The sequence below is a fragment of the Lolium rigidum genome, chromosome 7, assembly GCF_022539505.1.
Source record: "Lolium rigidum isolate FL_2022 chromosome 7, APGP_CSIRO_Lrig_0.1, whole genome shotgun sequence".
In the NCBI taxonomy this organism is placed as follows: domain Eukaryota; kingdom Viridiplantae; phylum Streptophyta; class Magnoliopsida; order Poales; family Poaceae; genus Lolium; species Lolium rigidum.
The window spans coordinates 321,730,111-321,756,765 of record NC_061514.1 but is presented as its reverse complement, the minus strand read 5'-3'; the positions used below and the strand labels follow the sequence as shown (position 1 = coordinate 321,756,765).

Sequence of the window (26,655 nt, the reverse complement as noted above, 5' to 3'; positions counted from 1 at the left end):
TTCATTTTCTTTTTGATATATCAGTTGTCTGCATCCTTGATATCTCGACTTGCTTCTGGGATTCAATTGTGCCAAGGCTTGGCTATAATTTAATATCTTCTTGATATTAATATTTTTTATTTATTAAATAAATATAATAAATTATCTCATTGATTTTAATATATTTAAAATGTAATTTGGTAGCAAAAATTTTACTCCAGAAAATATATGTTAATGGCGATAATCAGTGGCGGAGCTATGTGCATGTCAGGGGGGGCCACCGCCCCCCCAAGTTTTGACCATTCTCTGAAGATTTTTTTTGGGGCATAGGCTTAAATTGGATTTTTTAACCTTTTGCCCCCCAAACTTAAAGATTTTACATTTCGCACCCCCCCCAGCACTTCTTGCCTAGCTCCGCCACTGGCGATAATGATAGCCTATCCTAAAGAGCTATACACAACTGTCCATTCTCCTTAACCGCAAGATAGAGTCGAAAGGAACTAATGATCCATGCACCATGGAATAGATCAGCTGGCAAAACAAATGGATCCCCCATTTTCCCCTTTATAACACAAAGAATACAAACAAGTAGTATCTCCAAGGCAAATTAAATAAGCCACGCAAAGAACGAGACTCACGCGCGTACGAATTATGTGGTAGCTCCAGACACGGACAGCAATGAGACGTACGTATGCTACATAAGTGTGTGGAGGAGACTGTCTCGCGGTTCGAATATTTCCGGGACTAATGGGGGTGGACGGAAGCCTCTTTTTCTACTAGTGGGACGGTGAAGAGAAGACTCATGGCAGCAGCGTGCGTTGAATTGTCGTCGACAACACGTACAAGTTCGTACGAGGTTGTCACATCGCCCAAGCTTGCACGAGTACGGGAAGCCTTTAGCCTACGTGGACGAATAGGTCATGCATGACTCTACCAGCCTCGCTTCCATTCGAGCGGGGTCGGGTGAAATGCTAGCCACGTACCATCATGACCTCTCCTCTCCCTGGCGGACGGTGGGCTCTCGTCTCTTGGTCCATTATTCTTGGTCCAGGGACGTCTAGCCAAAGCACGACGGCTGCGTGTGTGGCGGCATATGATTTTCGGGGCCGAGGCTCAGGATGGTTGTTGAATTCATGCTGCTGTTCACCAATGTGTGAGCTCGTAGTGCATGCAGTGGCAGATCTTTCATATCTTCCGGGTTAGGTTTTGTTTTATTGACCCGCTGGCTAGTTGGCGCTTATGTACGTAGGCTGGCAATCTGGCCAGCGAAACCTTTTTTTAGTACGAGTAGATAATAGTACAAATTATCTCACAATCCTATTTGACAAATTTAAAATTGATGTGAAAATATAGGAATTCAGATGAAAATAGAAATGGAAGATCTTTTACAAATAGAAATATGGTATTGAATTTTGAAAAAATTATTGATACGGAAATGGATATATTTGTATCCAAATAAAAATTATGTTAGCGAATTTTTGTTTTTCTAGCCTGATATGCCATTTCTCTATGATTGAATTTGAATTATATCCGTGTATTTTTCTCTTTACTGTTCTATAGTTGTCTCATTATAAGGCACAAGTCTATTACTTATTTATATATGTATCCGTTCCTATTTAGTAAATATCTGATCCATATCCTTATTCGTATTCGACAACATTCATATTTGCATTTATATTTATTTTTAAAATATAAAATTATATATGAGAAGATTACTTTCCGATCTCTTTCCACATTTAATATATTTTGCATATAAATATATTTTCGATCGAAAAATGTACAAACCAAATTCCTATACACGGACTTATTTCCCCTACCCCACTTTAATAGGAGAATTTTTACATCCACCCCGGCCATCTGTGTTGACTAGTTAGTATAATTATTTTACCATGTTCTATCCTTCTTCTGTTTTGTAGATTTGGATGTATCTATGGACAAAATGTGTCGATATACATCTAAATTTTGTGACAACAATTATGGAACAGAGGGACTAAAACGTACCTAATATTAATGGTGTATTATTTTGGTGGCAACAGTTAACATGTAACATTGTAGCAACAATACTATAAACTGGCAACTTGAGACGGAATTTTTTTCCTCAAAACATATTAAGATGGAATCTCGTTTTGAATTCCTCATCGATACAAACCTAACAGTAAAAATGGATCATCAATATAATTTGAATTTTTGTCATGAAAAGATTCCTTCTTTGCATACATGTTGCTTGTCCTGCAACCGTTATAGTGAAAATTCTTAACTATCCGACAAACATATTTCATCAGACACAGACCCTTGATAAAATAACCGATTAATTATACACATGTGTGGTTGAAAAGAAACTTTAAGTGGGGTGCAAGCGGTGTCCCACTTCGTCCACAAAACTAGCGAATTAACTCATTATTAACTCATCGCAGATCTAAAATTTACATTACACTTTTAATTCACTTTCACGCAGGTTGGATCATTAAATATGGGTTGGATCTGGGGCAGCCGCGCGCCGTCCCGCGTGCGCTTCTTCGCCTGGCTCCTCATGCAGTCCAGGGTGCACACGCGCGACGTCCTCCTCCGCAAGTGCATCGTCACTGCTGGTGAGGTGGGTTGCCCCTTGTGCCCCGAAAAGCTCGAAACTGCTAGCCACATGGCTCTCCATTGCCACACAGGCACCCCCTTCTGGTCTCTCCTCGGGGTCTCCATCCCTCGAGAAGCACACATCCACGACCTCCACCTCTTTCAAATGCCGCCTGCGGTCGCTCCGGGGACGGTGTCGGCCTTCGCCCTCCTCTGCTGCTGGCACATCTGGAAGCAGCGGAATGCCGCGGTCTTCCACGACACGCCGCCATCCACCCAGCTGCTCCTCAAGTTATGCCGCGACGATGCAACTCTCTGGCACGTCCGTTTCACTGTCGAAACTAGGGCTGCTATTGATAACTGGCATGGAATTCTCCGTGCCCAACCTCTGTAGCTCTCTACCCTCTCTCTTTGCTGTAACCTACCTTGGATTTTAGCCATTTTTTTCAATATATTCAGGTGGGGAACCTCTCCTCCCCGTTGAAAATTCGAGAAAAAAAAATGGGTTCTTTGCTGATCACTCCCTATGCTAGCTCGCCTATAAATAGGCAAGCATTCTGGTGGCTACTCTCAAACAACAAACCAGCACTTGCTTAACGAACCTGTTCGGCCTAGCTCGCTGCCAAGAAAACCAAAAGCTTCCTAGATTTGCAGCGCGCAGCACGATGGCGTGGCAATTACAGCCAACGGCGGCCACCACAAGCACATGCTTCCGGACATCGTCGTCGCCCGCGGCAACCGTGCGCTGCTCCTCGTCGTCTCCAACTCCGCCAGCCCGGCGGTCGGCCAACTACGCTCCTAGCTCCTGGGACTACGACTCCCTCCTCATGCTGTCGCTCAACAATCGCGGCCATGCCAACCAGGTACCACTAGATCAGATATATATAAGCTCGACATGTGTATATATAGTAGATCGAAATTCTTATGGATCATCAAGTAGACATCAGCTAAACAGTTATATTACGGAAAGCAGAGGCAGATACTTACGGAAATTAATTTATATTTCCATGCATGCATGGCATCTACAGGTCGGACCAGATGGGAACTTTGACAAGCTCAAGGCCGGTGTGGGGGAGCGGCTGGCAGCGGCGAGCAGAGGCGTCGCCGACCAAGCTGCGATGCTCAGGCTCGTGGACACGGTGCAACGGCTCGGCGTCGCCTACCACTTCGAGGAGGAGATCGCCACTATCCTCAGCTCCATCCACCGCAAACCTCACCGGTGCAACGGTGACGATGTTGGTTCCGAGGCCTTGAGGTTCAGGCTGCTCAGGGAGAGTGGTTTCCCAGTAGCCTTCCGCAAAGGTACGGAACACAAACACCCCTTGTTAGACGATGTAAGAATGGAAACTTGAGCTTCTGCCAGCATCATATTGGATCGTACTACCTCTCGTATGGCATTCCTCGGAGATGCAATAATCTCATGGTCCAGCACGATTTGTCTTTTTGTTTACCCCAAGGCGTGAGTCCAATTTATAACAAACTTTTAGTATGGATTTGACATTGGGTGCACCAGGACCAGGTGCACAAGGATCCCATGCGCATATGATGATTACTAACTTTTAACCTTTGTATGAAAAATTGAGGCTACGCCTCCATTTCGAGAAAAAATATGAATTGTCTGCATATGTATTCTATGAATTTAATATCCATGCATGCATGCATATAAACATGGATTTATTTGTACTTTGACTTTTGCGTATAATGTGGTTTATAGTTAACTGACAATGTTTAATGCTATCAACATGATGTAGAATCTCTGGAAAATCTCAGGCACGTATCAAAGAGCTACCAAACATCTACACTGGTAAACGATGATGTCAAGGCACTCCTCTCATTGTATGAGGCTTCATACCTTGCCTTTGGAGGTGAGGAAACATTGGACGAGGCAAGAGCATTTTCTGCTAATGCTCTTAGAAAAATGTTACCTACCATTGATCCACACTCACGACGCGGTGTGGTTCATGCTTTGAACCTTCCATTGCACCGGAGGTCTACTAGACTAGAGGCAAGATGGTTCATAGATCATTATGCTAGGGACGCCAGCAATTCTGACCAGTTGCTCCTCCAATTCGCGGTGATGGACTTCAACAATGTGCAATGTGTGCATCAGCAAGAGCTTGCGAGACTTGCCAGGTAATCGAGCTTGAAGAAACATACAATTGAATTAACCCTCCCCAATTATTTCACATACTTACCTGATGGGATGTGTATATATTAAGATGAAGTTTCGATGAGATATATAACGTATATTGTCAAAAAGTTCTTTGTACCTCACTGATATATCCTTGTCTAAAGTTACTTTAAGATATTGCATTTGGATTAATTCGCGTAGGTGGTGGAAGGAGACTTCCCTTGTTGGGAAACTGGGGTTCGCGAGGGACCGTCTAATGGAGTGCTTCCATTACTCTAATGGAATCATGTGGGAGCCAAACCATGGAGATTGTCGTGAAGTGCTTGCAAAAGTCGCTAATCTTATAGTTCAATTGGATGATGTCTATGATGTTTATGGAACTATTGATGAACTAGTCCTGTTCACTGAGGCCATCGGAAGGTGACTATGTGCAACAAATATTGCTATGCTCATAATTCACATAATCTTCTTTCCATGGATTAGCATGTGTGAAAATACATAGATATGATAGTTTCACCTAGAATAAATCTTTTTCATCATTTAATTTTTTCTCAAATAAATGTTGTCAGATGGGAAGAAAGTCCAAGCGAAAGGCTTCCGGAATACATGCAAGCACTCTACTCTGTCATGTACAACACATCAGGCGAGGTGGCTGAAAGTATAATGAAACAACATGGTTGTGACACACGTTCTCTCCTTCGGAAAGCAGTAAGTTCCCATGTGTAATCAACTTCCTAATAGCATAGAGATACTTTTCACTAAAAGGCCTTAATAAATTATACATAATTTCGTAATCTGGTATAAGTACTTTTCACCAAACTATTTATCTAACAAAATACATAACACTACAGTGGCATGACATGGCGAAGTCATTCCTGGTGGAAGCGAAGTGGCACCATGGAAATCATAGACCAACACTCCATGAGTACCTGAAAAATGGATCAGTTTCATCCTCTGCACCCCTGTTGTTGCAACATGCTTTTCCCCTCCTTAGTATGGAAGAAAAACTCACCTCAGAGTCTCTTGGTAAAGTTGGAAGCTACCCAAGATTAGTTCAGTCAGCATCTCTAATCCTTAGGCTCTGCAACGACTCCGCAACACACTCCGTAAGGATAACCAATTTGTTTTCTTTTAGTCTCTTCATGTTTCACCACCAAAATCAAATCTATCTTTCAGCCATCTAATGTATGTATTGTGCGAACTTATGTATCACAGGACGAACTGGAGAGAGGGGATGCACCATCTTCCATAGCTATCCACATGTCGGAGAACAGATCCCGTGAGAAAGAGTCTCGCAAAGCCATGGAAGACCTTACCATGGACACTTGGAAGTCAATTAATGAAGACGCATTCAAACACTGCAAATTTCCTAGACCTTTTGCCAAAGCATGCGTTAATCTGGCTCGGATCTCGCACTGTGTATACCTAGGTGGAGATGGTTTTGGGGCACCAGATGGTCAGAAGAAAAGGCAAATCAGAGAGTTATTCTTGGAGCCTTTAATGAGCGTGAAACCATAAACGGAACCATAAACATACAGAACATAGTATTTGCTCTCGGAAAGATGTTGTATAGGTCTAAATATTTATTCTCCTTTGATGATGCAATAAAAGGCTGTCTGCATTCTTTGGATGCATAGGCCGGGATTTTTCCCCCATTTCTAAAAAAGAAGGTCTAAATATTTGTTGGTTGTGATATGGTAACTCCAACCAATGTATCTCTCCTAGCTTGCGGAGATCTTTTACTTAGTCTTTTACACACACAAGAAATGCACTCCTATTGTTTCCTATAGGCTTCAGAGCTTTCTCAAGTAAATGAAAGCGATCTCTTTCACAAATCAATATTTGAAAAGAGTAGCAATCTCTGCTCCCTTTGTCCTAGACTCCATAGAGCAACATGGCCATACACGTTTAATAGTCGGTGCATGGGGGGCCTTATTGTGCGGCCGATCCACCAGGCCTAGATTTACATGTCGACGATATGAAGCCTTAGAGGGCGCCCCTATACACCGACCGAGTCGGTAGGTACGGCGAGCCGCACACCCCCAACCCGTTGTTGGTTTAGTGGGATGCGGCCCTATATTTATTTTATTATTTTTTGTTGTTTCATTTTTGTTTACTTTTATAAAAATAAGTTTTAAAATACATATTGTTTCAAAATTTATAACAGCTTTTAGATCTCAAAAAATTTTAAAATTTAATATTTTTAAAATCTGAATATTTTAAAATTTAAATGTTTTCATAAATATATAAATTTCAAGTTGGATATTTTTAATTTAAACATTTTTTAAAAATTAAATAGTTTCAATTTTGAACATTTTCCAAATTTGAACTATTATAAAATTTAAATATTTTTAGATCTGCGCCTTTCTAAAAATTTACTATTTTGATATCATAAACTTTTTTTGAAATCTTATAAGAAAATAAGCGGAAAAGAAAAAACAGGATTGAGAAAAGAAGAAAACCTTGCACCTCTTAACTGGGTTGGTCTGTACTGTGCCTCTTGTAGTTGTGCGGTGCAGTATGCGCGTCGACCTGATCCACATATAGGAACGCGGAATCCTATTCATCACCCGCGGGTGATGGGTACAAACCATCGCCCGCGTGGTGGTGAGTTTGGGCCGCAACACATCAACAGGCAGGAGCAGTAGGCCTCGGGTTTTTCAGATTTTTATCGAGTTATTTCTTGCTTTTCTTCGGTTTCGGTTTTCTGTGATTTTTCTTTGATTTTTTTAAAACAAATTTTAAAATGAGCAAAAATTTTAAAGTTAAGCAAATTTAAAATTCGAACAAAATTCAAAGTAAGCAAATTTTTAATCTGAGAAAATTTTGAATCTGGGCAATTTTGAATCTAAGAAAATTTCGAATCTAGAAAAATTTGAAATCAAAGCAATTTTTGAATATGAGAAAATATTAATTCTAAGAAAATTCCAAATCTAAAGAAATTTTGAATTTGGAAAATCTTGAAACAACCGAACTAATGGGCTAGGCCCATTAACGGCCCCCCCTTAGCGATGGTTATAAACCATCTCTAAGGGGTGATGGTTAGCACCGGGGGGTGCTATACGTCAACCTGGTCGGCGCGGACAGGTGCCGCACACCCCCAGGCGGGTTGTTGGGCCGGCCCAACACATTCCGACTCTATTTTTTGTTTTTTTTGCTTCTTCGTTTTTTTCTGTTTTATTTTTCTTTTTACGTTTTTCAAAAGCTGATTCTTTTTGGACCCGATTTTTTAAAATCATTTTAGTTTTTTCAGAAATTTAAATATTTCCAAAAATTTGAACATCAGATTGGAATTTTTTTCAAATTGGAACAAATTTTAAATTGGAACAAATTTTAAATTAGAAAAAATTTTAAATTGGAACAAATATTTTTAAAATTTTATTATTTTTTATATATTAACAATTTTTATACTTGAACAATTTTCACATTTGAACAATTTTTGCATTTGAACAATTTTATACTTGAACAATTTTCGAATTTGAAATTTTCTCGAATTTTTTTAGTTAGAACAATTTACATTTAAAAATATATGTAAATTAAAAAAATTAATCTTAAAAACGAAAAAAGAAACAGAAATGAAAAAAAAACGAAACAGAAAAATGACTCGGGAAAAAAAACGCCAACCTGGTGGGTGTATAGGAAATCCGGTTAGCACCTCCCTGTAGGAACAGCGGCCTAATAAGTGCCACACGTTCGCAACGGCCGTTGGGCCAAGACGGAATTCACACGTGGGCCCCCATCGACGACACACTCTCGAACGAGAACTCGGCGGGCGCGCGGCGCGAAGAACAGCCTCCGGACGACTTGGCGCCAACACCACCAGATGAGACCCGTTGCCTCCCGCCATTCTGCCCCGTTGCCTCCCGCCAAAAACACCCCGGCGCCAAGGCTATTAACGCCTTCCAGTCCAGATCCGCACCCTTGCCGAACCGCTTATAAACGCCTACCAAATCTGGGATCTTCCGCAGCTAATCCCTTCCCCACTTCCTCATCCACCACCAAATCTTGGACCAGATGGACGCCGCCACCCCATCCAAGAGAGCCAGGACCTCGGCGGCGGCCGCGGCATCCACCGCCGGCACGCCGCGGAAGCCCAAGAACGCGCCCGCGGCCGCCCTGTTCCCCGACCAGGCCGCGACGCCGGAGAAGACGGAGCAGCGGCCGCTGCTGCGGCGCGCGGCGGGCAAGGGCGCCGTCGCGCTCTCCGTCAAGGAGGTCCGGCGGGCCGCGCTCGAGCTGCGGCGCGCGGACAAGGGCCCTGCTGTGGCCGAGGAGGAGGACGCGCTCGAGTCCGTCGCAAGGGAGCTCGGCGTGAGCGCCGGCGCCGGTCGCAGCCCCGTCAAGCGCCGGCCCGAGGTCAAGCTGCCCCAAAGGTATATATTTTCCTGCCTAGATCTGCGATCGGAGTTCCGTATATAGTTCGATTCCTCGACTTACTTAGTTTCAGACCATCACTAGTCTGGTAAAAACCAACCACGGTATGCCAATCTCGTTTGCGCGGTGCCAGTTACTCTGCCCAGAATTGGGACTGTACTCTGGCTGCAGCAAAAAAAAGTTCTGCTTAATATTTTTCGTCAGTTAGATCTCCATCCTGTTGGATTTCTCGACACCACAGAAATTGGATCTTTCTACTTACTTACAGACCATCATCAATACTAATAACCAACCCTGGAATGTATGCGATTTCGTTTCTGTGATGCCAAACATTGCGCCCATAACCCGAAAACCATTACCTGGATGCAAAAAATGGCTGATGATCCCGACCAGTAAATTTTATACGCCAGTGCTGATGTACAATTTTGTCTGTGCCCTTTGTCAGCTACGAGACGCTCTGTGAGTTCTTCAACTGCTTCGAGAGCTCCACGCGGCTGCTCCGCATGAAGGGGTCCAAGGCGACATTCCCCAACATCTGCGCCAGTGTTCAGAATCTGGCTGACAGGTACCGGCCTATTCCGACAAACCACTCAGACGGTCGCTGCTGTTTTTGTTGCCACAATTCAGTCTCTAATCATCATAATTCTGTATGCAGGAGGTTTACCTATGGCAATCTTGCGCAGCTCAAGTACATTATGCCTGAGGCGATTGTCATCAATAAGATCCTTCTGCGTGACGAGAAGACCTGCTGCATGAAGCCTGATCTTCAGGTGAACTTGCTGGCTGATGCAGTTGAGGGCAGCGTGTTGCAGAAGGGGGAAACCCGCTACTCGGCCCTGAGAAGGATCTTCAGGCAGAGGCTGGTGGATTTCTTCAGGAACCATCCCGAGGTATGGTGATAATCTTCTATCACTACTGACTTTGCAAGTTCATCTTCAAACAAATGACAACAGTTCAGTAACTGTATGGCAACTGTTTAACGGAAATATACTAGTTCGTGTATGCATATTTGGTATAACATGCCCTTTTTCAAGTTTATAGTCAAATGCAAAACGACTAGGAACTGCATATCTAGCATTAGCTGAAGATGCACTTGTTGGTGTATGTGTAGTTGATATGAGGTATTCACCTCTCTGCACTTTATCTTTCAGGGAAGTGAAAATATGTCCTTGTGCATGTTTATAGTCAAATGGAAACCAATTGGTAGCTGTATGTCTAGTTCTAGCTGAAACAGATGTTGGTGTATGTGTACTCAAACAAATATTCATGGCTCTCTTTAATATATCTTTCAGGGAGATGATATTCCAGAGCATGAGCTGCCGCATCCGTTTACTCAAACAAAACCAAGCGTAGCTCAGATCACGCCTCGACTTGTTCCTGAAGCTGTATCTGCTGTGCCATCACCGTCTCTGGTTGAACAGCAGCCTGTTGGGATGTCACACATGTCACACTCCTTCAAGAGAAGGTTCTCGCAGAGATCTTCAGCCAGCCTTGGAACTACCAGTACAACCAGTCCACTGGCAAACGCTGAGTCGTCCGCTTCATCTCCATTGAGCAGAAAGTCGGTGCTCACTTCTGGTGGCACAGAGAAAGGTGGCAAGGATGTTGCGCTCAGGTTTGGTGCTTCAGAAGGAACTCCTGCCAAGTTCGTCTCTACACCAGTGAGATTAATGGCAACCACACCTGGCCTTGACACCCCAAAGAGACCAACCTCTGGTACCAGGTGCGACACGCCACAGCTGCAGACGGTCAAGCGATCAGCCAGGGCCAAGTTGTTCATGACACCCACAAAGGATGCAAGCACTACACAAGAAGAGATCCAAAGCACAAGCACGTCTACCATTCATGCCGATGATGAGCTGCTCAGTTTCCTTCCAAAGTCCCTCTTGCAATCTGTAAGTTATTGTTGATTGTGACTATGATATTCTCATTTTTGCTATATGCACAAATGATAACCCATATGTTGATTGCAGGTAAAGCAGAAGGAGGAGAGAGCTTTAGCGGAGAAGGAAACAGGATTTGCTGATCAGGTGCAAAGGCAGAAGCTTATATCGTCCCTGCAGAACACCTTTGATATTATCTTTCTTATCTATCAGTCGAGGCAGCGCTCTGTACTGGCAAAGCATGAGCTCGTCGACAGGATAATTGACCGTAGCCCAAAGATTGTTGACAAGGGTAAGTGTGACCTTTGCTTTGCTTTTGGTCTTTTTTTGCTTGAACTGCTGTCTGCAATGCTAATCCTGATGTTGTTCAACTACTAAATTTACAGGTGAGATTGAAGAACAACTGAAATTGCTGCAAGAGTTTGTTCCTGAGTGGATCTCCGAGAAGGCTGCTTTAAGTGGAGATGTCCTCTGCTGGTAAGCATTTGCCCTCTGATGCATAAATGTTTTTATTATAGTAAGACTTGACAGCTATCCTCTTCCACAATCACAAACCTAATTTGTATTTGTTTATTTTCAGCATCGATACATCACTAAGCCAGTCAGAGATTCGACAAAGGTTGCAGGGTGTCGAGTAGGGTGAAGCACAAAATGTGTGCACCTTGTTTAGAAATGTAGCAGTATCATAGTGCATGTCTGTGCCTAGAGGCTAGAAGTTGTCTTCACTTGTGTTCCAAGTTCGGACACAACTCTTCACTCAATGGTTTACATGTGTAGCTCCACAATTTTAACGGCTGATAAGGTTATCTATTTCATTCACAGCGTGTACATCCATCGTCTGTGGTTCTATTTGACATAAATGATGTGTTGTATGTGGCTGAGCTCTTGACTCGAAGTTTTCCTTTCTTACTATCTAGAATGTAAAAAAAATGGGAAACTAATGGTTAATTTCACTTATGATCAGTTTGGAAGGAACTTTTTTGAATACTCAAGGAATTTATTTTAGCACTTTATCACAGTTTGAATGCTGAAATCTGTAACCAATTCTGGAACGTGAATGCAAGAAAGGTCTACTGCCTTTGTATAATGTCATGTTGAAATTTAAAAATGATGTTTACAATGTGAAGTGTGAGCTATCTTCTATTTTGTCTTCAACTGTTGTCTGCCATGTAAATCCTGATGTTAAACTACAAAATTTATAGGGGCAGTTGAAGAGCAACTAAGATTACTGCAATCGTTTATTCAAGAGTGGTTCTCTGTAAAGAATTAGGGATGTTATTTTCTGCTAAACATTTCTTTTCAGATTGCTGTAATAGTTTGTTCCATCATTCTCAGTTATCCTAATTCGTTTTCAGGGTAGATGCAGCAGAGGCATAGATTCGGAAATGGTTGTATGGTGCCTAGAGGCTGGAAGAAGGTATCAAGATATACTGTGCAATGTAAAAAAAAAAGATATACTGTCCACCAAACAGTGCCTTGCTCACTCCGCTTGAAGTTCAGATGCTCAATGAGTGCTACTGCCTTTGCATTTCAGGAGAAAAGAAAAAAAGACTACTCCTGTCTATCAGGCGCCTTGCCTGACTCATCAACAGGGTCACTAGCAGGCCAGCCAAGCCTCACAAATCTTACGAAGCTACAGGTTTTGCTGAATGTACTAGAGGAGCTGGGCTTCTGTCTCTGAATCTGCAGAAAAACCCACTAGTTCTTACTCCAGGAGCAGCGTCGGAGGGTGCAGTCTGGGCGGTTTCTGCGCTGTGGCTACGGAGGCGTGTCCTCCGAAGTAGATGTCATGTCATCGATGTTGCTCCCGCTGCTTGGGTAACTGGTCATCGATGGGCCTTCACTACGAAGGGAGGTCATTGTTGCTCGGGAGCGGCAGCTCGGAGCCTCTGATGGAGCCTACCCTGGCGTCTTTCAGGCACTGGCCATACAACCGGTGGTCTACCAGTAGCTCCTGTATCATCAGCAGCCAACAATCGCTAGAGGGAAGGCCAAAGCCACTACTGGCGGCCAGCAGCACCAACAACAGAAGGAGGCAATAGATAGGAGCATCCTCAACCGATTCCTTTCTCTTCATCACCACATCCAGTCACATAGTTGATGCAGCAGTAAACTCCATGCACTGTGTGTTGTGTGTGGTAAGCTTCTATCAAATTCTGTCAGGCACCATGTGATTTGAATGGAGACTTATTTGGGGAGTTTTGTGAAAAATACTGCAATATTATATAGTTTATTAAATGATTTATTTAGTGAAAACATAATATAACATCTCTATACACCTAAACGAAAGTTATGCTTGTAACTATGTACTTCTAAACCAAAATGTCAACAACTGAACTGAAGACCACCATATGGCTATCTGAACAAAACAGAAAATTCACTGGATAGTTCTGACAATTGTTAACTGCAACAAAAACAAAAGTTAAATCACCAGGACAAGAAATACTACATTTCTAAAATCTGGAACAGAAATTCCTTGTTTGAACAATGGTCTTATTATTTATTCAATTAGACATAAATTTGGTAGCTAAAATATGTCGCACTCACTTCGAATTTAGATGCATTTTAGAAATGGGCACATTAAAATGAGATATAATTTATACAAATAAAATAAAATCAGGTAAGTAACATGGGAAACCAAACATAAGACGGATAACAATTGTAGCTTGCTGAATTATTTCAGAGCTCACCGCTTTTGCCTTAAGACAAAAGAGAAAATCAATTCTCTACAGAACGGTAAATGTATTATTGCATATAGATAATTAATCAATTCTATGAACAAAATCTGAACAAAATCAATTCTATGAAAAAGTTCATCTTTGGCTAAATGTATTATTGCATATAGATAATTAATCAACTTATTCATGTGGGCTTTTCCAACAATCATGTTATGATATTTACTTTCTGCATAAGACAAAAGAGAAAATCAATTCTGTACAGAACGGTGAATTGCTTTGAACAGCAATTCGAACCGATAGCACCCAAGACTTCTAGAGGCTATTTTGGTCTATGGGCTGTGATTACTTCAAACATTTGTGCTCAGATTTTCTTGCAATGCTGACTGGAAGACAAAATTCAATCAGTTACTACATTGGCTTTGCCCTTTTGAAGTTGGCTCCAATTAGAAACCTGAAACTGTAGTGTATACCATAATACCAAACTGTTCTTTCTATTTGATCCATTTTCTTAAAATCCTGAGGGAAATATATCATTTTTTGTGTGTTTATGGCCATCCGATCTTTCTAGCTTTTACCTTAGTCTAGCTGGAGGAACCTATAAATGCATCTGTGGTTAGTCATCGTCCATTTTCTTCCATTCTCAACCTTAGATGAACAATAAGTGTTAATTTAGTGTCCTACCATATTGATTTACCAAGTGGCTAGAGAACTTCGAAAGTTTATTTATTTCAATCATAACAAGTCGGGTAGTCCTCCTAGCTTCCGCAATTCATGTGTAATGTTTATGCTGTCATCCACATAATATTAGTTTTTTCTGGATTTAGCTTGAACCAACGATAGTAAGTTGAGTATTCTGGCTAGCTTTTGTAGTTTCGCAATTCGTGTGTACAAAGGAGATAAGTAACATTCGAATTCATAATTACCTCATGGATTTTCATTTTTGTTTCTTTAAAATTCCATTTACTTAGGGAGGTGCATTTTATTTAGCTTTCTGACATGTTAAACATGATATTTAGTAGCAGTGCACACTCTCCCACCATCTGATAGATAATATCTGTTCATTTGAATATGGAGGTTTGATTTAGTTTTTTGATGTTTTACCGATGAAGCTAGAACATATATGAGAATCTAAACTTAGCATGTTATAGTCATGGCCGAGTCCCACAATTTATCAGAAGTAACATTATTGTAGTTCAGCTTCTCAAGATAACATTTTCTGTAGATACAGGGTATGAGGTAGCTGTAACTTGACTATATTCATGTGTTTCTTGGTGGAGCAACTCTTCATATAAGTATGCATCTCCTGTCCTAATCTTCTGAATGTTTGATCCAATTCATGGATTTAAAATTTCGTTCAGCTGGATATAGTTTGGGTCTTCTGCTGCTGATGGAGTTTGTGCAGGTATTGTACACCCCTTCATTTTGTCGAATTCTGATGTCTCAGTCAATTTTAATGAGCTCCTAGGTTGCAAGGTGCCCATTTCAGCTAATAGGTGTTTTTTTTTTCATGCAGGCCTTTCTGCATTTTATAGTTTCTCTGTTTTCTTAGAGCATTGTTTTGTCCATTTGCTATCTTAATAATTTCAATAATGGAGTGGCTCTCTGTACAGAGAAATAAGTTAGCTTTGGCCCGTTAAATGCTGGATTATTATATTTTGTACACTTTGGTTGAGCAACGAGAGGATCAAATTTCGGTGGTTTATGTATCGAGAGGCTCATGAAAGATAGGAGATAATTGCAAGTGGCAGCTAATTGCAAGATTGCGCTAAGGTGGATCACACATCTTATCATAATGTGGCATATATTACAATAGGTCAATACTATAGGATACACAATGATGTATCAACTAGCCAGGCATCCATCATTGTTTGGCCATAGACTGGCCAGGCATACATACCTAATAAATGTAATTTTCTCTGTTGATAGCATACTAAATGACTATACTTTCACACTTTCATGTAACTAAAAGAAGGTTGTGGTTGGTAATGAAAAATCTGGTAGGTGCGTCTCCTCTTGACTATTCTGCCATGTGTTTCTTATCTAAAAGTGATTTTGCATACATAAGACTATTATCATTGGGACTATGGTGAAATAATAGCTCTTTTGAAAACTCTTAGTTTCTTCCTGAGGCATCTCTGTTATCTGAATCATGTAACAGTTGCATCGCCTAGTTGTTCTTGTCTTTGTACTCAGTGGCGGAGCTTCAGCTCGACGTGCCTGGGCAGCTGCCCGGGCTCCTCCCAGGGTCCTTCGTTGAGGTTGCAGCAGAAATTAACACATTAACCAATTAACCTCACGAGGAAACAGCCATCAATCAAGAGCTTTTGTAGTTTGCCTGGACTATGGAGCCAACCTGGCCCTGCCACTGTTTGTACTCATGCATCAATATATCCATTTGTAATATTTTAGCCCCGTTTTATGTAACTATGGTATTATATAAATATTTAGTCAAATGGAATCACCAGCGTACTCAATATCTTCGTCAATGGGATGTTGAATCCACTGGAAGACCTGAAGAAGGCGCAACCGCCTAGAGGGGACGACCCGAGGTGATGTAGTACAAGAATGTATATTAGCTCTCATTATTAACTTCGGTACCACACCAATATCAAATATACAACAATTTTCTATAAATTTGGTAAAACTTAATAAAGTTTAACTTAGGAGAAAACCTAAAAGTACACTTATTTATGAACTGAGTACATATTACCACACCTTTTGTTACATAATTAATTTAGTTGCCTGCTAAGTCACTAGTGATCTTCTCCTATAAGTAACCATTACTCTTCCTCTAGGGCCTGGCAATATTTTCTCATGCTCCTGCTTGGGGAAAGGGGATATCAACTTCAGCTCAAAGTTCCTTAGCAAAAAGCTCCATATCACCTTGATTTGCATGAAAGCATAGTCCTCTCCCAAGCAGGAGTACCTCCCGGCACCAAACGACAAGTCTGAGAACTTGCCGCCAGCTTTGTCCTCGGCCCTTCCTGGACCAAACCGACACGGATCATACACATCAGGGTTCTTGTAGATGTAAGGCAGCTTGTTGCTAAGCGCTACGGAGCACGCCAATGTGTGCCCTTTGGGGATCTCATAATCAATGCCTTCTCTAGTTTTCACGGTGAAGCTCTTGTGTGACTGTCGGACTAGCATTGGCGTTGGCGAGTAGAGCCTCAGTGCCTCTCTGATGCAACAATGCAAGGTGCCCATCTTTGACAAGATGGTGTAGTCCATGTGTTCCCCATTTTGCGCAATGATTTGCCTCTGCTCTTCCACTGCAGCTGCCAAGTATTTTTCATGGGTCAGAAGGCAAGCTCCCGTCCAAGTGCTGGTGCTCATGCTCGTGTGCTGTCCTGCGAACAAGATTCCGATGAGCAGCCCAACAATCTCACTCTCAGTCATGGATCGGCCATCGCTGTATTTGGAGTCGATGAAGCTTTGCAGCACATCACCGTCTTCTTCGTGGTCATCCCCGACTCGGGCTGAGATAATTCTTCTCCGTGATCTGACTATGTCTCCGAGTATTTCTCCAAGCCTTGCACGTGCTTCATCACGTCGACGGTGTGACTGTATTGGGAGGTGTGGGAAGAAGAAGTTAATCATGTGGAAGCTGTTTTCAAATATTTCATGGAGGAGTGTGGACACTTCTCCCAAGTTCTTGTCTTTGATCTCGTTGCCAAGTAAGAATCTATTTGCGATCACCACGATCAGCTGCCCCAACTCGTGCTTTAGATCAACAATCCCATGTTGTTCCCATTTTGAAAAGTAGCACTGCATGCAAGAATATATGTGTATAAACAAAAACACCACCAACCTATAATCATAAAGCGGCGCACCGGGGTAACTAAATACAGCATATAAATAGAAGGGAGGAGCTTGGCATCAATATTCAGGTTGTGTAAATCTATACTCTATCATCTAAGAAAAAAATTACCTCCAGTTCATGAACCATGGAATGCACATCTCTTTGTAACCTAGCCGGCTTTATCGCCTTGATACAAAATCGGATCTGCTCATTCCTTGTAGCCAAGTCCACGCCAAAGAGAACTCCAGGACCAAGGACGGGCACAATGATCTTAGCCGTAACACCGAAGTCGATCTCAGAGGGTGACGCTCTGAAGAAATGAGGAGTGACCTCTGGCCCAACCAAGAACGTCACCTTCAAATTTTTTGAGATATATGAATAGGATTAATTAAAAAGTACAATATAATTATCTTAAAGTTAATTAGATCTATCGGTCAGCATATACAGGATCAGTTAAGCTCACCTTCTTCAGCCCTAGAAGGTTCACCGTGAACACACTGCCCATCTTCATGTGTAGGTAATGGATTGCAGCATGTAAACCCTTTTTGGGGGTCACAAGTGTGAGCAGAGCCACCAGTAGAGGAGTTCCACTCACCACTTGTGTTGGCCGAGTTGGTGATCTATTTTCTTTGCGACTAGGTAGAACGGTTCTGATTCTTGCAATGATCTTGGAGATAATTGTTGTGAGAAACATAAATGTTATGGTGAAGAAGGCTGCAGTGTAGATTGTAATCCGATCCATGTGCTGATAACAAAAAAGTGTTAATTAACTTTGTGGGCGTGAAGATAATTAAGTCTGATATCGTCAATTACACATATTTGTCTATTACTCCCTTCGTTTTTATTACCCTGCATTATGGCTTTAGTTAAAGTAAAAAAATTAACCAAACATGTAACAAAAAATATAAACATCCATAACTGTAAATTTATATAATATAAACTACATTTTAAGATGATTCTAATAGTACTAATTCTATATTTTAGATATTAATATTTTTCAAACTTTGTAAAGTTTAATTTTAACTAAACCTAGAACCCTGGACAATTGTGAATGGAGGGAGTATGTTATATAATATTATATACTTCAAACAAGACATAATAGCTTAATTTGGCAAAAACTTAAGGCGTGACACAGGAGAAAAAATAGGAGATCCATGGAGGCTCGGTGGTCGGCAGTTCAGCATAAGATTGCAAAAGAAATTATGATGATACCACGTACAACAGTATGAACATAGTACTTTCAGCTATTTTGGAACTGATCGAATCTAACTTATTTATTATCTCTTGTTTTAATCAAGTGGAACAACTAATCTCCCTTGGGTCTTGCCGTGGTATTTGGTTGACGCATAGTAAAATCAATTAACTAATTGTACTGCCAACTGGTTGTTATGAAACACAAACTTATTGGATTACGCCATCAAATTGGCGGTCATGTCACGTGACATAAAAAAGTTTGAACAAATGTTGCGGAGTATCATTGAGAGAGCAAGAGATAAAAAAAAATATAAATGTAATACAACGCATCGGTTTTTTTTTTTTTGCGAGGGAAAGAAAGATATATTAAATAATAGGGGGATTACAGTCTTGGTCGACGGCCCGGCGCACGTCCGGGGGTAAGTCCATGAACCACACGTTCGACCTATGCTTAACCCTACCTATCTTAGCAAGCTCATGACTGGCCCTATTGGCGTCACGGCTAATCTTGGATACAGATATCTCTCTTTCCCTTAAAAGCTCACGAATGACAGAAATTCTAAAGGCATATATAGAGGTATTCGGAGTGGCCTCCTGGATGAGTTCAACTGCTTCCGAGCAATCAGTTTCAACTGAGAACGGGAGAGTTGTGCACAGGAGACCTAGCTGGACGCCTTCCTCTATCGCCATCAGCTCCGCTTCCGTTGCATCTTGGCATTGTGGTATCTCACGGCTAGCAGCAACAATTACTTTGCCATGGTGGTCTCTCAACACCATCCCAATACCCGCTTCATTATTATTCAGGAAAGCTCCGTCTGTGTTTAGCTTGGCTTGATTCGCTCCTGGTGGTTTCCATCTCATGCACACCTGCTGCCTCCCTTCTTGGACCTTGTTATTCACTCCTAGGCCGCAGCCTTGATCAATGATCATTTTTCCTTTAATAATGTCCGCCGCAGAGTATTGCTTGACCATAGTTATGGAGTTGGCGTAGCTCAGCAAGAATCGACGGGATCCTTCAATGGAGGGGCATGGTTTTGCATGTGTCATCTCATTGTGGTTGTGCCAAATCCTCCACAAGACCAAAAGTGTTCTCGCGCGTCGTGTATCTGGGATAACAGTGAGCAGCTGAAGCAACCACTCGGTTCCTGTTGGCTTGATCAGGTCATCCGCTGGCAATTCCCACTCATCCTTCATCGCCAACCAGAGAGCACGAGCTTGAGGGCACCGCATAAAAATATGAAATGTATCTTCAGCTTCTTTGCCACAGATCGGACATGCGCTAGTCGTCGCCATTTTCCTCCGTGCCATATTTTCCTGTGTTGCTAAGCCATTGCGACAAACCTTCCAGGCAAACAGTTTTACTTTGGGAGGGACAGGGGAGTTCCATATCAGTTTCCTACAACGCATCGGTTAAGAAATAGCTGCCATACTAAAGGGTGTATACAACTCTCTAACTTACTCTATCGATACATAAACATAATATGGAGGCTAAACAAATCATATTCACATACAAAATACTGGCCAAATATGAATTTGTGTCCAAATATAAATGGAAACTTACATTTATTATTATTATAGACTAAGAGAACGTAGATCTCCTAGACAAGAAGAGACTTGATCAGCTAATGTTTTACACCACAAGAAGAGATTTTGGTACTAAATATTATTCGACCTTTATTATCCTAATAACTGCACATAAACATCATTCAACTATTTATCTGATTCAGCTGATAGATCTTCTTAACTGTACTCGAGATCTCACCACGTCATTGCTCCGCTACACCCGGATCCTTAATCTCAACGTAATATAATTTCATAGGAGTGCATGCATCTAATATGTAGAAAGGGCGCCAACCACATTATAACTCCACGTATTGGTAATATAACTCCACGTATTGGTAATATGACATAGAAAACTAAAGTTAGTAATAAATTATGAATTTCTTTTGTTTTTTAAATTCTTCGAAGACATGAAAGATGATGAGGGGCAACTACACGGTAGTTATAAAAAAACATCAGAGAGAGAGAGAGAGAGAGAGAGAGAGGGAGAGAGGGAGAGAGGGAGAGGATCTTACACTTCTTTCTGCTTGAACACCAACGTCGTTGATGTGATCACAGGATGTGAAACTTAGATCAATTAGAGACAACTTGAACTGAAATGGTTTTATTGCAGCTACCTTTGCAAGTTGGATCGATGCATTTTATAGATGCATAAAGCCGTATCCCCATCAAATGTTTACTATTCATTCAACGGTACTGGCCGGATTCAGTCTCGTATTTTGACTCATAGGCACAACAAAAGAATTTTCAAGAATATCATATGACTTGTCATGCCTGTGTGGACAGGTAAACAACGGTGAGTTCAGTCCATCCAAGTATCCAGCTCCTTACATGTAGCATGTGGAATTTTCGAAGTCCTGCAATGCAGGATTTTGATTGGATCAAATACCACCAAATCATTTTTTTCTTCCAGAATCAGTCAAGGGCATAGCCACATAGGTTACTTGTAAGCTGTACTTGTTGAAAAATCAATAGATATGATGGGATTTGCTGGTCGTAGTCGGTTCCGTATCAACTTCTTGTTTCCAAAGAAAACTTCCAATTGTACGCCTGCCAGCCAACGTGCTCGTGTGGTACTCATTATTTAGCGAACGGTAATATATTGATATCAGTATATTTTGTTTCTCCAATAATAAAATGTCAAAGAGAAATTCAAGACATAGCATGTCACCGGCAATGTTGTCTACGTATTGGATACACGTGTAGTTCTACCTTATCCTGGAGTAACAGCGAGTGTATATGAACTTTAGGTGCAACCGTCTGAAAATGTTTGCTCAGGCTGTCGATAACAGAGTGGCTAGCGGTCGACACGTTGGAAATTCTTTCACATTTTATAATTATTGTGGAGATCTGCTGTTAAGTATGTGTGCGTGTATGTGCCTACTGTATTGTATTTCTCGAGAGATGAAAAAGTCTGCTTTTGGCGCTATAGACACGCTGATTCCATATCAACATCATGCATGGAGAAATACTTAAGATTCCAACCTAGCCGAGTCATGTTGTTACAAGTCTGTTAGTAGGACAAGGAAATATGTGCGTGCTGGATTATTTAGGCCCCTTATGCAAAACAAAATTTAGGTCCCGGCTTATATGTCATTGTCATTTCTGCTTTCTTGCATGACTTGACTTCTGCATGTCTACACTACACCCAATAAATCCTCTCGGTATAACAGCAGCTGGTTGGACTGGAGAAAAAACGACAAACGGTTGTTAATCTTTGCAAGAAAAAGGCAGGACTTTCAGATTCCCCTCGGCCTAGTTATTATGCTCTTTTGCAAAACCTTGAATTTTCTCATATTTTTTCAGATTCCCAAACCTGCGTATATATGTACGTCTGCTTCTGTACTGTATTTTATTTCTCGAGAGTAAATAATCTGCACTTGGCCCATAGATACCACGACTACATATCATCAATATCATACTTGAGAAAAGAGTTCAAATTCCACACCAGCATAGTCATGTGGTTACAATTTGTTTGTAGGAAAAGAAGAGAATGTGCGTGCTGGATTGTATATGTCCCTACATGTATTGTCATTTCTGCTTCATTGCATGACTTGTCTTTCATCTACACCCCCCTACTTGCCATATGTGGAAATTTTGAAGTCCTCCAGTCATTGTTTATTTGTTTCATCCTTGCCACAAAAAATGCTACTAAGTTTTTTTAATCATTTACATGCCCTGTGAATAAGAAACTTCTGTAGTTAATCTTTTTCATGTCTCAAAATCTTCCATATTTCTGGAATCGAAAAGTTGTGGCCCTAGCCTATAGGTCACTCATAAATATTAGGAACTTCCAATTTTATGGGTATCTGCATGCAAGTAAGAAATAAATTTTGCCACAGGCTCATGCGTTCGATGTGACTCTTGCATCTGTATTGTGTTTTTTCTCTCTCTCTCTCTCTTGAAATAAAAAAATCTTGAGATTGGCGTTCTAGTTATGTTGATTCCATATCAACATCATGCTTGAAGAAAGACTTAAAATTCCACACTTGGTATAACAGAACCAAAAGTTGGACTGGAGAAAAAAGGAACAATTGATTATTTCACATTTGGAAAAAAAATGGCAGGATATTTTTTTTCTTTCCGCTTCACCATAAAAGAATACCCTAGTAATTATGCTACTGTATTTTATTTGCAAAACCATGAAAAACAATCGTAAGGGGATTTCTCTGTCTCAGAACCGGATGATGAATGTTGCCTATGTTTATTGCAACGTTCAGTTCAATACAAGAAGAAGAAAATTATATGGACGCCGTAGCCAACCAAACATGTAGTAGAAGTAACAGTATAGCTCGTGCTATAATCAGTCCTATTAATAGACTGTCAACCATACTGTTTGAACAAAACTGGAGTTACTGTCTCCAAGAGGTCTCACCGCCGAGTTTCGAGGGCTAGTGCTGGTGGTTCGAGGCTTTGCGCGGATAGTGAACTTGATTGGCCTTTCGGGCTTCGTAGCAACAGTATGCGAGTGGAGATATCAACACATGAGAAATTCAATGTTCTGCCGGCCTTTCGGGATGAAAATTCAATGTTCTACCTTTTCGAATGAAAATTCAAGGTCAGACCTTAATTGGTGGTGTCTGTTAATGGCCTTGTTGAAAGCATTTTTTTGGAGGCGGGAACTTTTTTTGGGTGAAAGCATAATATCTTTGATTGGACGACAATAGCGCTTGTGTACTATTTCCTTTTTAGAGGCGTCGCTTTTGAAAAACCTAGTGCATCCCTAGTCGTGTGTTTTAAAGGGATCTTCAAAATATTTTAGGCTGCACCGGACAAAAAGTGGTGCCACTTTTGGGGTGCGTCTGTTTCCAGCCGCAGCCCCCAAATGAGGCTCCAAAAATATGTAAATAATACGAAATAAAAGATTTTCATTAAAATTTGATTATATTTTACAACTTTGAATGAAAAAGGCTAGGTGATGGCCCCTAGCCTACTCGTCGTCCCTTGGGGCGCGCGCTTGATGGCCACGCCCTGTCGATTCCTTCTTCCCTCCTCCAACGTCACCTCCCGTCGCTCCCTCCGCTGCGCGCTCGCCAGAGCTCGATGGGCCACCGCGTCCTCCAAGATCCGATGTTGCAGCGCCTCATTGGCATCATCATCTACCCTCTTCGGCGTCTTTAAGGACACGAGGATGGCCCCCTGCTCCGCCGCCTTCTCCTTTGGGTCAGGCCTACTCCCGTTGTCGTCATCAGCATCATCGTCCGACTAATCCTTCGCGGCCGCCACCTCACACCGCTCTTGCTACTCCGCGTCGAACGCCACGTGGGCCACCCGCTCCTCCTCCGCCTCCCGCTCTGCGTCAGCCATGAAATGTGTGTTCATGGCCGTGTCGATGACGTTGAACTCATCGGTGGCTTCATCCTCGTGGAAGTCGAAATCGCCGAACTCGTCGGTGCTGGGGATGTCGGTCAAGGAAAGTGGAGATGGAGGTGGAGGTGGAAGGAGGGATTGCCGGTGTGATGAGGACATCCCTACCACACTACTACCTCCGTCATTACCAAATGAAGATGAAGCTGCTGTGAAGCTCAAGTCCAATGAAGTTCGGATTGGACCTATTACAAGAGCTCGTGCGAAGCTACTTAAACAACATGTGAACTTGTTCCTAAACGATACTTTGATTGATGAGCTATGTCCTGTTACTTATGTATCATCAGGTATGAAGAGGAGACAAGCATCGCACGAGGAGGAGAGGAGCAGCTGGACGTGAAGATGGACGTGAAGCTGGACATGGAGCTGGACATGAAGGTACCCCATGGACGCGCGAGGGAGGAGCGGGAGGCATGCGCGAGAGGAGAAGCCAAAGTCCAGGCCGGCCCAGCACCCGATCAGACTGGCCGCCTGATACGCGTACAGCACGCGCCCGTTGGGAACCCCAAGAGGAAGGTGTGATGCGTACAGCGGCAAGTTTTCCCTCAGAAAGAAACCAAGGTTTATCGAACCAAGAGGAGCCAAGAAGCACGTTGAAGGTTGATGGCGGCTGGATGTAGTGCGGCGCAACACCAGAGATTCCGGCGCCAACGTGGAACCTGCACAACACAACCAAAGTACTTTGCCCCAACGAAACAGTGAGGTTGTCAATCTCACCGGCTTGCTGTAACAAAGGATTAGATGTATAGTGTGGATGATGATTGTTTGCAAAGAACAAGTAAAGAACAATAGCGACAGATTTGTATTCGATGTAAAAGAATGGACCGGGGTCCACGAGTTCACTAGAGGTGTCTCTCCCATAAGATAAATAGCATGTTGGATGAACAAATTACGATCGGGCAATTGACAAATAGAGAGAGCATAACAATGCACATACATGATATAATGAGTATTGTGAGATTTAATTGGGCATTACGACAAAGTACATAGACCGCTATCCAGCATGCATCTATGCCTAAAAAGTCCACCTTCGGGTTATCATCCGAACCCCTTCCAGTATTAAGTTGCAAAACAACAGACAATTGCATTAAGTATGGTGCGTAATATAATCAATAACTACATCCTCGGACATAGCATCAATGTTTTATCCCTAGTGGCAACAACACATCCACAACCTTAGAACTTTCTGTCACTGTCCCGGATTTAATGGAGGCATGAACCCACTATCGAGCATAAATACTCCCTCTTGGAGTTAAGAGCAAAAACTTGGCCGAGCCTCTACTAATAACGGAGAGCATGCAAGATCATAAACAACACATAGGTAATAGATTGATAATCAACATAACATAGTATTCTCTATCCATCGGATCCCGACAAACACAACATATAGAATTACAGATAGATGATCTTGATCATGTTAGGCAGCTCACAAGATCCGACAATGAAGCACATGAGGAGAAGACAATCATCTAGCTACTGCTATGGACCCATAGTCCAGGGGTGAACTACTCACTCATCACTCCGGAGGCGACCATGGCGGTGAAGAGTCCTCCGGGAGATGATTCCCCTCTCCGGCGAGGGTGCGGAGGCGATCTCCAGAATCCCCCGAGACGGGATTGGCGGCGGCGGCGTCTCAGTAAGGTTTTCCGTATCGTGGCTCTCGGTACTGGGGGTTTCGCGACGAAGGCTTTAAGTAGGCGGAAGGGCAACGTGGGGGGCCACACGAGGGCCCCACACACCAGGGCCGCGCGACCAAGTCTTGGGCCGCGCCGCCCTGTTGTGGCGGCGCCTCGTGGCCCCACTTCCTTTCCCCCTCGGTCTTCTGGAAGCTTCGTGCAAAAATAGGACCCTGGGCGTTGATTTCGTCCAATTCCGAGAATATTTCCTTTGTAGGATTTCTGAAACCAAAAACAACGAAAAACAAGCAAGCGGCTCTTCGGCATCTCGTTAGTAGGTTAGTGCCGGAAAATGCATAAATACGACATATAACGTGTATAAAACATGTAGATATCATCAATAATGTGGCATGGAACATAAGAAATTATTGATACGTCGGAGACGTATCAGCATCCCCAAGCTTAGTTCCTGCTCGTCCCGAGCAGGTAAACGATAACAAAGATAATTTCTGGAGTGACATACCATCATAACCTTGATCATACTATTGTAAGCATATGTAATGAATGCAGCGATCAAAACAATGGTAATGACATGAGTAAACAAATGAATCATAAAGCAAAGACTTTTCATGAATAGTACTTTCAAGACAAGCATCAATAAGTCTTGCATAAGAGTTAACTCATAAAGCAATAAATCAAAGTAAAGGTATTGAAGCAACACAAAGGAAGATTAAGTTTCAGCGGTTGCTTTCAACTTGTAACATGTGTATCTCATGGATATTGTCAACATAGAGTAATATAACAAGTGCAATATGCAAGTATGTAGGAATCAATGCACAGTTCACACAAGTGTTTGCTTCTTGAGGTGGAGAGAAATAAGTGAACTGACTCAACATAAAAGTAAAAGAAAGGTCCTTCAAAGAGGAAAGCATTGATTGCTATATTTGTGCTAGAGCTTTTATTTTGAAAACATGAAACAATTTTGTCAACGGTAGTAATAAAG

General features: G+C 42.0%; 3 protein-coding genes across 3 annotated transcripts; 2 read left to right on the top strand and 1 right to left on the bottom strand.

The window, feature by feature from the left end:
* The first annotated feature begins 3,136 nt into the window (after positions 1-3,136).
* Positions 3,137-6,302, top strand: LOC124675108 (alpha-terpineol synthase, chloroplastic-like). The gene is made up of 7 exons (XM_047211178.1): positions 3,137-3,410; positions 3,576-3,849; positions 4,299-4,680; positions 4,880-5,098; positions 5,248-5,386; positions 5,530-5,784; positions 5,894-6,302. The coding sequence occupies exons 1-7, from the start codon at positions 3,213-3,215 to the stop codon at positions 6,194-6,196; spliced, it is 1,770 nt and encodes a 589-aa protein (XP_047067134.1). The 5' UTR covers positions 3,137-3,212; the 3' UTR covers positions 6,197-6,302.
* A 2,390-nt stretch (positions 6,303-8,692) lies between these two features.
* LOC124673279 (CDT1-like protein a, chloroplastic) lies at positions 8,693-11,626 on the top strand. Its single transcript, XM_047209393.1, has 7 exons — positions 8,693-9,051; positions 9,498-9,617; positions 9,708-9,942; positions 10,345-10,947; positions 11,026-11,227; positions 11,322-11,412; positions 11,516-11,626. Exons 1-7 carry the CDS (start codon positions 8,693-8,695, stop codon positions 11,571-11,573), a joined length of 1,668 nt encoding a protein of 555 aa, XP_047065349.1. The 3' UTR covers positions 11,574-11,626.
* Positions 11,627-16,358: 4,732 nt separating this feature from the next.
* LOC124673278 (obtusifoliol 14-alpha demethylase-like) lies at positions 16,359-18,157 on the bottom strand. The gene is made up of 3 exons (XM_047209392.1): positions 17,879-18,157; positions 17,545-17,769; positions 16,359-17,381 (listed from the first exon to the last, which is right to left on the bottom strand). The coding sequence occupies exons 1-3, from the start codon at positions 18,155-18,157 to the stop codon at positions 16,359-16,361; spliced, it is 1,527 nt and encodes a 508-aa protein (XP_047065348.1).
* Positions 18,158-26,655: the final 8,498 nt, after the last annotated feature.

What these genes read in the sequence shown, in the direction of transcription:
- LOC124673278 (XM_047209392.1), bottom strand. Translation starts at nt 18,157, where the DNA reads ATGGATCGGATTACAATCTACACTGCAGCCTTCTTCACCATAACATTT. An exon ending in ACCTTCTAGGGCTGAAGAAG is followed by an intron (nt 17,770 to 17,878) that starts GTGAGCTTAACT and finishes AAAAATTTGAAG; the next exon opens with GTGACGTTCTTGGTTGGGCC. An exon ending in CCATGGTTCATGAACTGGAG is followed by an intron (nt 17,382 to 17,544) that starts GTAATTTTTTTC and finishes TCTTGCATGCAG; the next exon opens with TGCTACTTTTCAAAATGGGA.
- LOC124675108 (XM_047211178.1), top strand. Translation starts at nt 3,213, where the DNA reads ATGGCGTGGCAATTACAGCCAACGGCGGCCACCACAAGCACATGCTTC. An exon ending in CCCAGTAGCCTTCCGCAAAG is followed by an intron (nt 3,850 to 4,298) that starts GTACGGAACACA and finishes AACATGATGTAG; the next exon opens with AATCTCTGGAAAATCTCAGG. An exon ending in GTTCTCTCCTTCGGAAAGCA is followed by an intron (nt 5,387 to 5,529) that starts GTAAGTTCCCAT and finishes ATAACACTACAG; the next exon opens with TGGCATGACATGGCGAAGTC.
- LOC124673279 (XM_047209393.1), top strand. Translation starts at nt 8,693, where the DNA reads ATGGACGCCGCCACCCCATCCAAGAGAGCCAGGACCTCGGCGGCGGCC. An exon ending in GAGGTCAAGCTGCCCCAAAG is followed by an intron (nt 9,052 to 9,497) that starts GTATATATTTTC and finishes GCCCTTTGTCAG; the next exon opens with CTACGAGACGCTCTGTGAGT. An exon ending in AGTGGAGATGTCCTCTGCTG is followed by an intron (nt 11,413 to 11,515) that starts GTAAGCATTTGC and finishes GTTTATTTTCAG; the next exon opens with CATCGATACATCACTAAGCC.